The sequence below is a fragment of the Triturus cristatus genome, chromosome 2_1, assembly GCF_964204655.1.
Source record: "Triturus cristatus chromosome 2_1, aTriCri1.1, whole genome shotgun sequence".
NCBI lineage: Eukaryota > Metazoa > Chordata > Amphibia > Caudata > Salamandridae > Triturus > Triturus cristatus.
In genome coordinates this window covers 16,310,249-16,326,494 of record NC_140581.1, presented here as the reverse complement: position 1 = coordinate 16,326,494, position 16,246 = coordinate 16,310,249, and the positions used below count along the sequence as shown (strand labels likewise).

The following is a 16,246-nucleotide window of genomic DNA, read 5'->3' as shown; positions in this document are numbered from 1 at the left end:
CGGCCAAACTAACTCTGAGCATCCATATCTCCATTCTGGACCTAATGAACCTCCTTCACCTTGCCGAACTCTCCCTTGCCCCCGCTGATATCCACCCCCCATGTCACAGAGCCTCCCAAGCACCCACTAATGCTACCCTTGAGACACCTTCACCCGCGCAAGCAACCTTGCCACCTTTGAGGAGGAATCCCGAGCTCTCGCCCTCTCTTACAACTCTACCACTGCCACCTCTATTCCACTAAACCTCACGGAAAAAACTAAATCCTAGCCATCCTCCAAGACCACAACTCTGTCCAAGTCATCCCTTGTCCACCAGATGCGAGTTCCGAACATACCATCAGCAAGGTCACCATCAACCCCAACAGGTCAGCTACCCACCGTAACAGAAGTTTGGTTAAAAGCAACCTTGCGCCTGTACTCCTGTCCGCCCGACCCCTTACAGTCCCCCTTTCCTGTACACTCCCCCTTCCCTTTTAACCCCCCTCTACCCCCCCCCCGGTCTCTTAATCAACTGATCGGCAGTTAAGCGTGCCGACGATATTGCCGATCTCACCCCGAACAAAAATTTAGACCTAGCAATACTAACTGAATCATGGCTCAACGAATACTCTTCCCCTTGCCTGGACCTATTAGTTCCTCCCAACTACAATATTGCTAGACTGGACAGACAATCCAGCAGGAAAGGAGGAGGCATCGCCTGCATTTTCCGATCTAACCTCCTTGTCACGGAACTCACGGCGGACACCACTGACTCCTGCGAATACCTCGCCCTCTCCATTTGCAGTAACTCAATACAACAGTGCAATTTGCACATCTTTTACCACCCTCCAGGCTTGAATGACTCTTTCACTGATCACCTCTAAGAAATCATCACAACTAAGATTTCCTCCAACGCTAAAGAGATTTTTCCTCGGGGATTTGAACTTGCACTGGAATGATCCCAAGGATCCTCACGTCAACGCCATCAAAGACCTCCTAACTGATCAAGCCCTGACTCCAGTCTGCTCACTGCCAACTCACTCAAAATGGGCCACCCTGGACTGAATCATCTCTAAGGAATCATCAGTCAAGCTTATCTCCATAGACCCATGTGACTGGCCCTACCACCACGCCATTGCCTTCCTTTTACCCGGGACCCACAAGACAAAGGTACCGCAACCGGTGATTCCCAAACGCTGGATCAGAGACCCCAAGAACCTTGACCACGTGAAACTGGAGGCTCGCTGCAAATCTGACTCGTCCCCACCCCCTCGCATATAACTACGGTCAGTGACCTCAATGATCATTACTCAGCGACTATATAGAACATTCTGGATGACTTTGCCCCAGTAAAACTAAAAAGAACACAAATCGAAGACAGAAACCCCTGGTTCACTGGATCCCTCAACATGGAGAGGAGATCCCTCCGGCACTCTGAAAGAAACTGGAGACAACACCCCTCTGCTACGCATCTAAAACTTCTCCGCCAGGCGAGAAACTCCTACAACAAGCACATCCTCTATTCAAAAAAAGAATACTTCAGATCGGAACTGGGGAATGCCAAGAATAGACCCCGCAAGCTCTTTGAACTGGTCAAACACCAATTAAATAAACTGGCTAAAACACCGAAAGAAACTCCTAAGTCTCTAATATCATCTGAGGAATTCTCCTCTTTCTTCGCTTATAAAATCACAGCCTTAGGAAATGAACTTAGTGCTGCTACATATTCTCAACCCTTTCCTGACCTGTCCCCTCTTTCCGCGCTACACCCACTGGCCTCACCTAAAAGTCAAGCACGCTGGACCGACTTCAAGTACTATGACTAAGACTCCGTCTCTAAAATCCTCTCTACCTTCAACACGAATAACCACTTTAATGACCCGCTACCATCCAACTGCCTCGCTGCTGCCACCCAATCCATTGTTCCTAGCTGGACTGCAATAATCAACGCCTCTCTCCAACAGGGATCGATTCCTGACTCTCTGAAAGGCAGCCAAGCCCTCCCCATTTTAAAAAAAACCTCCCCTGACCACTTCAGACCTATCTCCAAAATCCCTCTGTTAGCCAAAGTATTAGAGAAGTGTGTACAACAGCAACTGAATCAACACATCAACAACTTCCACCTACTCGATGACTTCCAATCCAGATTCAGACCGGGGCACAGCACTGAAATTACTATGCTCCACATCGTGGACGATGCCCTCCAAGCCCTAGACCAAGGCAAAACCTGCCTCCTAATTCTCCTAGATCTATCCTCTGCCTTCGACACGGTCAACCGTGAAAAACTACTCGAACGCCTCAAACTCAGGATGGGTTTGGATGGCTCTGTTTTAGAATGGTTTAGGTCCTTCCTCTATAACCGATCAGAGATTCCTAATTAACGGCAACCTATGAGCTCCCTCCCCGGTCACGGTTGGAGTCCCTCAAGAATCAACCCTGTCCCCCACCCTCTTTAGTCTTTACTTAGAGCCGCTTACCGAAGTACTTCGCACCGCTAACATCTCCTACCATATGTACATGGACAACACCCAAATATACATAAAGATTTCATCGCCTGAGGAGATCCTCTCCCTGAATGAGGCCCTGAAACTGACCGTCCAATGGCTCGCCTCTAACCAACTCTAACTCAACGCATAGAAAACCAAATTTCTCCTAATCTCCCCTACAAAAGCCAACCTGGAGACTCAGATGTGGATCAAGGCCTTCACAGCCTTAAACTGCCCACCAACCATCGTGGACTCTGCCAAATCTCTGGGAATAATCCTCGACTGCAACCTGAACATGCGGGTCCATATCAACTCAATGGCTAAATCAGCCAGGTTCCACCTGAGCTACCTTTGGAAGCTAAAACCCTTCATCAATGCTCCTGACTTAAAAATGGCAGTTCAAGTACTAGTCATCTCTAGGCTGGAATATGGCTGTTTCACCCTCTCTGGTTTACCCAAGATCTCCCTAGCACCTTTAAAAGCCTGCCTCAATGTGGCCACCAGACTACTTACCGGCACTAGGAAATTCGACCACATCTCTCCACATCTGAAAGCTTTGAACTGGCTCCCCCTCGAGGCCAGAATACAGCTGAAACGGGCATGCATTACACACACAGCTCTATACGCAAACTCCCCTGCTTATCCTGCACAGAAACTAGTGGTATCTGGAGGAAGCAGGAACTCCCGGTCCGCCAGAGACCACTTGCTCCAACCAGCCCGTTTTCGGGGGACAAAAAACATACAATCGGGCTTTCTCCGGGCCCACACCAAGAATTTGGAACTCTCTCCCACCCGCCATCAGAAGAATCCCTTCTCCTGCACGCTTCAAAAAGGAGGCCAAAATTTTCCTCATGGGTAAATTCCTCGCCTAATCTCTGCCTTCAACCACACCAGTGTGCCTGAATAATCTAAGATGGTCGCCTTTTGCTCAGATCACCTACTCACTCCACCATGAAACTGTGGGGTTTTATACTGATTAACTGTAATTGTAGCCATACACGTGTCCCTCTATTCCCCTATGTGTCCAGCACCCCTGACCCTCTCCAATCGTTGTGTATACTTCTGTATTTCTAAACCTTTTTTGTTCACTTCTGTAAACCTTGTAAAGCGCTCTGATACCCTCACGGGTCAAGTTTGCGCTCTATTTAACACTAAAATAAATAAATAAATAAATAAATAGGATCTGTGCAACACTGTGTGGCGAGTGCAGAGGAGAATCTTTAAAGTCCTGTGTGTGTGGAGATGTGCAGAGGAGGATCTGTGCAACACTGTGTGTGGCGAGTGCCGAGGAGGAACTGTACAACCCTGTGTGTGGAGATGTGCAGAGGAGGATCTGTACAACCCTGTGTGTGTGGCGAGTGCAGAGGAGGAACTGTACAACCCTGTGTGTGGAGATGTGCAGAGGAGTATCTGTACAGCCCTGTGTGTGGAGATGTGCAGAGGAGGATCTGTACAACCCTGTGTGTGTGGAGATGTGCAGAGGAGGATCTGTCCAACCCTGTGTGTGAGGGCGTGCAAAGCAGGATCTGTGCAACCTTGTGTTGGGTGTGTAGAGGAGGAGCTAAAGAATCCTGTTTGTGAGGGCGTGCAAAGGAGGATCTGTGCAACACTGGGGTTTGCAGAGAAGGATCTGTACAATACTGGGGTTTGCAGAGAAGGATCTGTACAATCCTACTTTGCACACCATCACACACAGGATTGTACAGATCTTCCTCTGCACACTCCACACAGTGTTGCATAGATCCTCATCTGCAGATCCCCAAACACAGATCCTCCTGTGCACACCCACACACACAGGGTTGCAGAGATCCTACTTTGCACACCATCACACACAGGATCTGTGCAACCCTGTGTGTGTGGGTGTGCACAGGAGGATCTGTGTGTGGGGATCTGCAGATGAGGATCTATGCAACACTGTGTGGAGTGTGCAGAGGAAGATCTGTACAATCCTGTGTGAGGGCATGCAAAGGAGGATCTGTCCAACCCTGTGTGTGTGTGTGAGGGGAAAACACCATGTTCGAGGCATGTGGGCTGCTGAATTCATATCTGTGCATAGATCGCCGCCTAGTGTTGGGTCCGGATGTTTGCACGTTGTTGTCCTGGAAGAGTCTTCGAAGTATCCTTGGATAGGTGACTCCTCCCCTGGACTACAGTGCGCATGGGCATCCTCTCCATCCTCAGATTGTTTTTTTCCGCCATTGGGTTCGGATGTGCTATCTTAGCTCAAGTTAGGAAAATATTTGGTCGAGGCCAAAAGGCCTTTAGTTCGCGTCGGTACTGTTTATCGATCGGGTTTCGATAGCATTTTGTTAGTTTACTAACTTTCAGCACCGACTTCTTTCGCATTTACCTGTCCATCGACTACTTCGACGATGGAATCCAGGACGCCATTCAAAAGGTGTCCGGTATGCAATGCGAAGTACCCACACATCGACGTCCATCCGGTGTGCAACAAATGCCTTTCGCCGGACCACGACGAATCGACATGCATGGCCTGTGCCCGGTTCCGTTCCAAGAAGACTCTAAGGAACCGAAGAGCGGCGAGACTCGAGGCGCGGCACGCGGCACCGGCCCCAACAGACATCTTCGACGAGGCCGACGTCGAAGAATTAGAAGTCATACCCTCCAGTCCCGTTTCCGAACACGACCCCGGATCGGACCAGGGCGACGAGTCACTCTTCCACAGAGGTGAAGACGACACCGAGGTAGGAGACGACGAGGAGGCCTTAGGGGCCGAAGAGAGTAGCTCCAATGATGAACAAGGCCTACCTGTTCAAACCGAAGAAACACCAGCGCCACAGCCTTTGGCTCCGGTCGAGGGATCGCCTTCGGGCCTTACCCGAGACCCATCCCGTAGTTCTTCGGCCCCGCCCTCGGGCCCGGCCTCGGACATTCAGCAGCAGCCATTGCTGCATAAGCCAGCTGGTTTCCCTACCACAAAACCGAAACCGAAAGCTGCTCCGGTTCATACGAAACCGAAACTGAAAGTAGCGCTAGTGGGATCGAGGCCTTCCACGCCTTCGACGCCAGCGCAACGCGTCGGCACCGACCGCACCAAGAGGGACTTCGGTGCCGAACTGGAATCGGGCGACATCGGAGTCGACAAGCGGAAAAAGGCCATCGGCACCGAGAAACCTACTCGGCTACCGACGCCAACAACACCGAGGGCAATACCGCCCGCTTCGCCTCGCGTCGCTCCCTCGACGACGCCGATGCCTCACCTATCGAGGACGTCGACGGTGATCTCCACACCTCGACTCGAGGACCCGCCGGCACCGAAAAAATCCACGCCCGGCTCTACGAACCTGCCCGGTGCCAAAGCCTCAAAGACGCCCCAAGTGCGGCCTGCTGCGACGCAAAGCAACAAAACCAAGGCGGCCCTCAAAGACCCGTCGGGTTCCGGCCCGATCGGAGCTCCAGCAACCTCTACGGGGCCAGCCAACATTACCTTCGGCTTGCCTCCGTCAACAATCCCGAAGATGTTCCAACTCAGGACACGGGTTACCCAGACTCCGGTTCCACCGGACGAGACGTCTCCGTCACGGGTCATCGACGCCGACACTGGCAGGATGATTCTCCACGACCGAAGAATAACTTCGGAACCGCCATTGGACCCTTTCAGGATCCCACTAAAAAGGAAGCTGCCGGTGGAATCAGAACCTCTCCTTTATGAACCGTTCCATTCCTCCTACCAGGATCCACACCGGTTCTCCCCCACGCGCTCTGACACGGATGCATTGGAGGACTACATGGATGACCAAGCACCCTACCATGTAGACACAGACCCTGATGACCAGCAGGACCCTGATCAAACTTGGGGCGACCCTGCAGACCCCAGTGCACCTCTCGATACACAGGACCCACAACTCTATGGGGCAAAAACATCTCCCACGGAGGATACTGCGGCGTTCAACGCTCTTATTGAACGTGCTGCAAATAACCATGGGGTACAGCTGCACTCGGATACCATCGAGGATGACTTTCTAATGGACACTTTTGCATCCTCAGAAAGACATGTAAAAACTCTGCCAATGCTGAAGGGGGTCCTCAAACCAGCTAAGGACATTTTCAAGGAACCCGCCAGGGCACGAGTGATAAACCCCAGGATTGATAAAAAATACAGATCAGCACCTGGGGATCCTACTTACATCAAAGGACAATTACCACTCGACTCCATCGTCGTAGCGAATGCTCGCAAGAGGGCACACTCGCAAACGACAGGTGACGCTCCTCCCCCGGACAAAGAGTCCAAGGTGCTAGAGACCTCCGGCAAGCGAGTTGCCGCCCAGGCTGCCAACATATGGCGCATAGCCAACACTCAAGCGCTCCTCGCTCGCTACGATAGAGCGCACTATGATACATTGGAGCAACTACTCCAACATCTCCCTGACCAGTTCAAAGAAGGTGCAGAAATTCTTATCAGAGAGGGGCAGCTACTCACAAATGCTTCCATCAAATGTGCACTAGATGCTACAGACACGGCTGCCAGGGCCATAAACACAAGCGTCATGCTGCGACGACATGCCTGGCTACGAATCTCAGGATTCAAGCCTGAGGTACAAAATAACATACTGAACCAGCCCGTCAACCCCGACTATTTATTCGGCCCAGAGGTTGACACCACCCTCGAAAAGATAAAAAAGGACACGGACACTGCAAAGTCCATGGGCGCCCTCCAAACTCAGTCCTTTCGGAGCGGCTCCTTTCGTCGCCCCGGAAACAAGGGGGCAGGTAGAGGACAGGGGTCACAACAAACGTATAACAAAGGCAATACACAGACCACCTACGATAAAAACACCCGAGGTGGATATCGTGGCTCCAGTACAAAGGGCAGAGGACGTGGCTACGGCAACACCAGGTCCTCCCCCAAGAACAAGCAGTGACGCCCTCCCCCTTCCTCCCGACCACATAACACCTGTCGGGGGAAGACTACAAAGGTTCCTGTCCACGTGGAACTCCATCACCACGGACAGGTGGGTCAAAGATATTATAAAATACGGTTATTGTCTGGAGTTAACCTCCATTCCACCCACAATACCACCAAGAAACCGTCCTATGTCCTTAGAGCACTTAACGCTCTTACAGCAAGAGGTGCAAAGTATGCTTCTAAAAGGCGCTATAGAGGTCGTCCCCATCCACGAGCAGGGTACAGGGGTGTACTCCCTCTACTTTTTAATTCCAAAGAAGGACGGGTCGCTCAGGCCTATATTAGACCTGAGACCCCTGAACCAGTACATTCTTTCGGAGCACTTTCACATGCTCACCCTACAGCAAGTCCTTCCGCTTCTCAAGCAGGGAGACTTCCTAGCCTCACTGGACCTCAAGGATGCGTACTTTCACATACCCATCCACCCCTCACACAAAAAATACCTCAGGTTCACTGTTCAGGGGCAGCACTATCAGTTCAAAGTCCTTCCCTTCGGCGTGACAACAGCGCCCAGGGTTTTCACGAAGTGCCTAGCTACGGTGGCAGCACATTTACGGAGGCAGCATATACACGTCTACCCCTACCTCGACGACTGGCTCGTTCAAGCGAAGTCAGCCCAACAATGTGCAAGCCACATGTCAAGCACCATTCACCTTCTTCACAGTCTGGGATTCTCACTAAATTACCCAAAGTCCCATCTCCAGCCCGCACACGTACAACAGTACCTAGGTGCGACTATAGACACTCTGGCGGCCACAGCTCAGCCAAATTTAGTGAGGATCAACAGCATACAACTGCTGATCTCCAAGTTCAAACCCAATCACTCGCTTCCAGCGCGAGTGTTTATGCAGTTGATAGGCATGATGGCCTCCTGCATCTTCATAGTCCCGCACGCGAGGTTACATATGCGCCCACTTCAGGAGTGCCTAGCACGTCAGTGGAATCAGGCTCAAGGACAGTTGAAAGACCTAGTGTTGGTGAGCGGTCGGGCATACAACTCTCTGCATTGGTGGAATCCACAAAACCTTTGCAAGGGCCGACCGTTCCAAGAGCCTGTTCCGCAAATAGTACTGACAGCGGACGCGTCTCTCCAGGGATGGGGAGCTCATGTACTCCACTACACAGTGCAGGGACTATGGACGACACAACAGAAGAAGATGCACATCAACCTTCTGGAACTGATGGCAATCTTCCTGGCCATGAAGGCATTCAAAGTACATCTGTGCAACAAAGTCGTGTTGATCCGGACGGACAACATGACTGCCATGTACTACATACAGAAGCAGGGAGGAACACACTCTCCACAGTTGTCTCATCTGGCTCAGAGCATGTGGAAGTGGGCCATTCAGAGGAACATGTTCCTCATGGCGGAACACCTCCCTGGCAAGGACAACCAGATGGCGGATCTGCTCAGCAGACACAGCCACCAGATGCACGAGTGGGAGTTACACCCATCAGTACTCCAACCGTACTTCCAGCAGTGGGGTCATCCAGAGATAGACCTATTCGCGACAAGCGAAAACGCAAAATGCCAAAGCTTCGCCGCCAGATTCCCACATCCGCAGTCGCAGGGCAATGCGATATGGATGAACTGGTCCGGCAGATTTGCGTACGCTTTTCCCCCAGCGCCGCTGATACCGCTGGTGGCTCGCAAACTACGACAACACTCCCTGACACTCGTCCTAGTTGCTCCCACGTGGGCACGCCAGCCGTGGTACACCACCTTCCTTGAACTTTCCGTGGTGCCGCATCAAAGGCTGCGGATCAAACCCGCGCATTTGACGCAGAACCATGGAGAGGTTCAGCACCCAGATCCGCAACAGCTGAACCTGGCGATCTGGCTCCTGAAGTCCTAGAGTTTGGTTATCTCAATCTGCCACCTGACTGTATGGACATCATCAAGGAGGCCAGGAGACCCACTACCAGGGCTTGCTATGCAGCCAAATGGAAAAGGTTCGTCATTTATTGCGGTAATAATGACATCAACCCGCTGGACGCATCCATCCACAACATCATCTGTTACCTCTTACACCTATACCGATGCAATCTGGCGTACACCTCGATACGTGTCCATTTGACCGCAATATCAGCCTACCTGCAAACCAGGCAGCACCTCTCTCTATTCAGAGTGCCTGCCATCAAAGCATTCTTGGAAGGGCTCAAACGAGTCATTCCACCTAGTCAACCACCGGCTCCAATGTGGAACCTCAACTTGGTCCTCACACGCCTGATGGGGTCCACCCTTTGAACCTCTACACTCATGCGAGATTCAATTCCTTACCTGGAAAGTGGCCTTCCTAGTAGCGATCACTTCCCTAAGAAGAGTTAGTGAACTCCAGGCACTAACCGTTCAAGAGCCATTTATTCAGGTTCACGCCAACAGGGTCGTACTACGTACCAACCCCAAATTCATGCCCAAGGTAATATCGCAGTTCCACCTGAATCAGACTATCGAACTGCCCGTTTTCTTCCAAAACCCACAAACTGTTGCAGAAAGGGCACTACATACACTAGATGTACGGAGGGCCCTCATGTACTACATCGACAGGACTAAACCATTCAGGAAGACAAAACAACTGTTCGTTGCCTTTGCCCCACACCACAAAGGTAACGCCATCTCCAAAGCAGGGATAGCCAGATGGATAGTTAAGTGTATTCAAATCTGTTATCAAAAGGCAAAACGCACATTAACTATTCCACCACGAGCCCACTCAACACGTAAGTTGGGGGCTTCCATGGCCTTCCTAGGAAATATTCCCCTGCATGATATATGCAGAGCAGCCACATGGTCCACTACACACACATTTACAAAGCACTATTGTGTAGATGTGCAGTCAAAACAGCAGGCAGCTGTAGGACAGGCTGTTCTCAAGACGCTTTTTCATACCGCTGCAGCTGGCACGGGTAGCCGCCGCTAATAGAGGGCACTGCTATGTATTCTATGCACAGATATGAATTCAGCAGCCCACATGCCTCGAACTGAATATGCTACTTACCAGTATGCATCTGTTCTTGGCATGTAGTGCTGCTGACATTCATATCGCCCTCCCTCCTCCCCGGCGCCTGTCGCAGCTGCAGCTCTCAGAATTACTGCAAGCATGGTCATCACTTTCTGTATCTACTCCATCACTGCCACAATGGCGAAAAACAATCTGAGGATGGAGAGGATGCCCATGCGCACTGTAGACCAGGGGAGGAGTCACCTATCCAAGGATACTTCGAAGACTCTTCCAGGACAACAACGTGCAAACATCCGGACCCAACACTAGGCGGCGATCTATGCACAGATATGAATGTCAGCAGCCCTACATGCCAAGAACAGATGCATACTGGTAAGTAGCATATTCATTTCACAGTTTTATTTTTAGTTTCCCATTCTGTGTTCTGCAGTCTTCCCACATTCATTGCTGAGTAGTGACTCAATAATAAATACATTAAATTTATAAAGCGTGTGGTTGCTCAAACAGGAGCGTCCCTGCTCAGACCTTCCGTACGTTTGTTGTGTCCATTAGAGAAGCCTGCTGCGTGGCATGTGCCGCTTGGGGAGCCCACTGTGAATAATCTCCTTTTCTGGCACTTTGCAGGTTGTTGCAGAACAGATTCCGATGCTGGTCCAAGGTGTGCGTGGAAGCCAGTCGCAACCGGACAGCCCCAGTGCTCAGCTGGCACTGATCAGTGCCAGCCAGAAGTTTTTGCAGGTAGGCTGCCGCACAGCAAGCACCTCCGGGGTGAAGAGTCGCCCCGGTCTGATCTGTAATGAGACTCCTGCCAAGACCTGGTGCTTAGGGGCCTCTGCCTTCGCTGTAATACTCGCATCCTTGACTGCCGTTATCTCTGATGATGTGAGTGTTGTCTCCTCTCATTGTGCACATTCTGTTCCAGCCCGGTGGAAAAATGGTGGCAGCTGGCAAAGCCACGGTGCCCACTATCACAGACCAGGCTTCTGCCATGCAACTGAACCAGTGCACCAAGAACCTTGCCGCGGCCCTGGCAGAGCTGCGAACTGCAGCACAGAAGGTATGGAGGCGGCTAGGGGTGGCCACTGCAGGGAGGCTGAGCAGGGAAGAGTATGGATGCGGCTAGGGGTGGCCAATGCAGGGAGGCTGGGCAGGGAAGAGTATGGAGGCGGCTAGGCATGGCCACTGCAGGGAGGCTGGGCAGGGAAGAGTATGGAGACGTCTAGGCGTGGCCACTGTAGGGAGGCTGAGCAGGGAAGAGTATGGATGCAGCTAGAGGTGGCCACTGCAGGGAGGCTGGGCTGGGAAGAGTATGGAGACGTCTAGGCGTGGCAACTGCAGGGAGGCTCGTCAGGGAAGAGTATGGAGGCAGCTAGGCGTGGCCACTGCAGGGAGGCTGAGCAGGGAAGAGTATGGAGACGTCTATGCGTGGTAACTGCAGGGAGGCTGGGCTGGGAAGACTATGGATGCGGCTAGGGGTGGCCACTGCAGGGAGGCTGGGCTGGGAAGAGTATGGATGTGGCTAGGGGTGGCCACTGCAGGGAGGCTGGGCAGGGAAGAGTATGGAGACGTCTAGGCGTGGCAACTGCAGGGAGGCTGGGCAGGGAAGAGTATGGAGGCAGCTAGGCGTGGCAACTGCAGGGAGGCTGAGCAGGGAAGAGTATGGAGACGTCTAGGCGTGGCAACTGCAGGGAGGCTGGGCTGGGAAGACTATGGATGCGGCTAGGGGTGGCCACTGCAGGGAGGCTGGTCTGGGAAGAGTATGGATGTGGCTTGGGGTGGCCACTGCAGGGAGGCTGGGCAGGGAAGAGTATGGAGACGTCTAGGCGTGGCAACTGCAGGGAGGCTGGGCAGGGAAGAGTATGGAGGCAGCTAGGCGTGGCCACTGCAGGGAGGCTGGGCTGGGAAGAGTATGGATGCAGCTAGGCGTGGCCACTGCAGGGAGGCTGCGCTGGGAAGAGTATGGAGGCGGCTAGGCGTTGCCACTGCAGGGAGGCTGGGCAGGGAAGAGTATGAAGGCGGCTAGGCGTGGCCACTGCAGGGAGGCTGGGCAGGGAAGAGTATGGTGGCGGCTAGGCGTGGCCACTGCAGGAAGTCTGGGCTGGGAAGAGTATGGCGGCGGCTAGGCGTGGCCACTGCAGGGAGGCTCGTCAGGGAAGAGTATGGAGGCGGCTAGGCGTGGCCACTGCAGGAAGTCTGGGCTGGGAAGAGTATGGAGGCGGCTAGGCGTGGCCACTGCAGGGAGGTTGGGCAGGGAAGAGTATGGATGCAGCTATGGGTGGCCACTGCAGGGAGGCTGGGCTGGGAAGAGTATGAAGGCGGCTAGGCGTGGCCACTGCAGGGAGGCTGGGCTGGGAAGATATAGAGGCAGCTAGGGGTGGCCACTGCAGGGAGGCTGGGCAGGGAAGAGTATGAAGGCGGCTAGGCGTGGCCACTGCAGGGAGGCTGGGCTGGGAAGATATAGAGGCAGCTAGGGGTGGCCACTGCAGGGAGGCTGGGCAGGGAAGAGTATGAAGGCGGCTAGGCGTGGCCACTGCAGGGAGGCTGGGCTGGGAAGAGTATGGATGCAGCTAGGGGTGGCCACTGCAGGGAGGTTGGGCAGGGAAGAGTATGGATGCAGCTAGGGGTGGCCACTGCAGGGAGGCTGGGCTGGGAAGAGTATGGATGCAGCTATGGGTGGCCACTGCAGGGAGGCTGGGCTGGGAAGAGTATGAAGGCGGCTAGGCGTGGCCACTGCAGGGAGGCTGGGCTGGGAAGATATAGAGGCAGCTAGGGGTGGCCACTGCAGGGAGGCTGGGCAGGGAAGAGTATGAAGGCGGCTAGGCGTGGCCACTGCAGGGAGGCTGGGCTGGGAAGATATAGAGGCAGCTAGGGGTGGCCACTGCAGGGAGGCTGGGCAGGGAAGAGTATGAAGGCGGCTAGGCGTGGCCACTGCAGGGAGGCTGGGCTGGGAAGAGTATGGATGCAGCTAGGGGTGGCCACTGCAGGGAGGCTGGGCTGGGAAGAGTATGGATGCAGCTAGGGGTGGCCACTGCAGGGAGGTTGGGCAGGGAAGAGTATGGATGCAGCTAGGGGTGGCCACTGCAGGGAGGCTGGGCTGGGAAGATATAGAGGCAGCTAGGGGTGGCCACTGCAGGGAGGCTGGGCTGGGAAGATATAGAGGCAGCTAGGGGTGGCCACTGCAGGGAGGCTGGGCTGGGAAGATATAGAGGCAGCTAGGGGTGGCCACTGCAGGGAGGCTGGGCAGGGAAGAGTATGAAGGCGGCTAGGCGTGGCCACTGCAGGGAGGCTGGGCTGGGAAGAGTATGGATGCAGCTAGGGGTGGCCACTGCAGGGAGGCTGGGCTGGGAAGAGTATGGATGCAGCTAGGGGTGGCCACTGCAGGGAGGTTGGGCAGGGAAGAGTATGGATGCAGCTAGGGGTGGCCACTGCAGGGAGGCTGGGCTGGGAAGATATAGAGGCAGCTAGGGGTGGCCACTGCAGGGAGGCTGGGCTGGGAAGATATAGAGGCAGCTAGGGGTGGCCACTGCAGGGAGGCTGGGTGGGGATAGAGAATGAGTGATGTCGACTTGGATTGGGTGTAATGAGGGCTTTTTGGTTACTTTGTTTGTAGACGCCTGAACCATGCTCCTTGCAAATAGCGATGGGTTTTACATCCCTCTGTATGTCAGTGGAACAATGTCATCAGCCGTTGGTGTGGAATGAACTCACTAGTTGTGAACTGGTGTTACGGACGTGCCAGCTCCCTTTGTGGCGGCATGGGCTGTGAGTGGGCCTCGCATTGGTCTTGTCCATGGTAACTGGAATGTAGTGAAGTAAATCTTTTTATGGCAGGCACTAGACCTTGAATGAGATCTAGTTTATTCTCAGAAAAGAATTGAAAATGTATGGAGGTGGATCCATTCAAAACCGGTCTTCAAATAGGAGTCAGCTGAAAATAATGCTAATGGGTAACTAGTGCATGTGTCCATCAGTAACAGCAGCGAAGGACTGATGTTTGCAGGAGTAGAAAGGCTACAAGTACTCTTAGGGTTGGTTCTGGGGCGTCTTCGCTAGGAGCTGCATTGCTGCTGTGAGATGCTTAGGTTTGCTGCGAAGTACATTTGGGAGAGGGCGGCAGCTGTATGGTTTTTAAGCCTCCGTGTTAAATGCCCTGGAATTTGCCGGGCTCCTCATAATGGCGCTCTCTGTCTTGCAGGCTCAAGAGGCGTGCGGTCCTTTGGAGATTGACTACGCTTTGAACCTGATTCGTAGCTTAGAGCAGGACCTCCAGGAAGCTAAGGCTGCAGCTAGAGATGGCAAACTGAACCCCCTGCCCGGAGAGACCGTAAGTATCTGGACTCACTAGGACAAGCAGAAGGTTGTCCCTGCAGAGACCGTAAATATCTAGACTCACTAGGACAAGTAGATGGTTGTCCCTGCAGAGACTGTAAATATCTAGACTCACTAGGACAAGTAGATGGTTGTCCCTGCAGAGACCGTAAATATCTAGACTCACTAGGACAAGTAGATGGTTGTCCCTGCAGAGACCGTAAATATCTAGACTCACTAGGACAAGTAGATGGTTGTCCCTGCAGAGACCGTAAATATCTAGACTCACTAGGACAAGTAGATGGTTGTCCCTGCAGAGACTGTAAATATCTAGACTCACTAGGACAAGTAGATGGTTGTCCCTGCAGAGACCGTAAATATCTAGACTCACTAGGACAAGTAGATGGTTGTCCCTGCAGAGACCGTAAATATCTAGACTCACTAGGACAAGTAGATGGTTGTCCCTGCAGAGACCGTAAATATCTAGACTCACTAGGACAAGTAGATGGTTGTCCCTGCAGAGACCGTAAATATCTAGACTCACTAGGACAAGTAGATGGTTGTCCCTGCAGAGACCGTAAATATCTAGACTCACTAGGACAAGTAGATGGTTGTCCCTGCAGAGACCGTAAATATCTAGACTCACTAGGACAAGTAGATGGTTGTCCCTGCAGAGACTGTAAATATCTAGACTCACTAGGACAAGTGGAAGGTTGCCTCAGCAGAGACCGTAAATATCTAGACTCACTAGGACAAGTAGATGGTTGTCTCAGCAGAGACCGTAAATATCTAGACTCACTAGGACAAGTGGAAGGTTGTCCCTGCAGAGACTAAGGGCCTCATGTAGGTAGCTAAATACCGGTCGGTAACGGCCGAAATTCGTTAAATATCCCGTTACCGACCGGTATTTAGCTATTTGAGATGTAGGAGGCATAATTTCAGGATTCGGTAAATTACCGAATCGGTAAAATTCCGAATCGGTAAATACCGAATCCTGAAATCGTATGTAGGGAGCACTCTAAAGAGTGAAAATTAGTATTAAGAATTTGTTATTTACCACCAAATACAGGTTGGTGATGAATAACGAATACCTTGCAAAAAGTAATATTTTGCAGATTTAAGAGTGCCATGTGGCAGACATACATGCCCTTAGGGCATGTATGTGCGCCACATGTGCAAACATGCAAGATTCAGGGGTGCAACAGGGTGTCAATGTGACACCCTGCCACCCTTGAATATGCTCCCCCCATTACCGAATCGGTATTTACCGAATCGGTAGTGGTGAATGGCTTCCCATTGATTCCTATGGGCCTCCAGGCCCATAGGAATCAATGGGAAGGTATGCCTCATTACCGAATCGGTAAATACCGATTCATAATTACCGAATTTTTCCGATTCGGTAACATTTACCGAATTATTACCTACATCACATTTACCGATTCATAAATACCGAATCGGTAAAATTCGGTATTTGAGTCTGTAAATGTGATGCTACCTACATATGGCCCTCAGTATCTGGACTCGCTAGGACAAGTGGAAGGTTGTTTCTGCAGAGACCGTACGTATCTGAACTCACTAGGACAAGT

General features: G+C 52.4%; 1 protein-coding gene across 7 annotated transcripts in view; it reads left to right on the top strand.

The window, feature by feature from the left end:
• Window positions 1-16,246, top strand: part of TLN1 (talin 1) — an 880,838-nt gene that overhangs the window by 405,802 nt on the left and 458,790 nt on the right. For all 7 annotated transcript variants that reach the window (XM_085627686.1, XM_085627681.1, XM_085627685.1 and 4 more), the window contains 3 exons: window positions 10,977-11,090; window positions 11,275-11,409; window positions 14,548-14,676. In XM_085627686.1, the coding sequence (XP_085483812.1) occupies window positions 10,977-11,090; window positions 11,275-11,409; window positions 14,548-14,676 (378 nt within the window). The remainder of the gene's footprint in view (window positions 1-10,976; window positions 11,091-11,274; window positions 11,410-14,547; window positions 14,677-16,246) is intronic.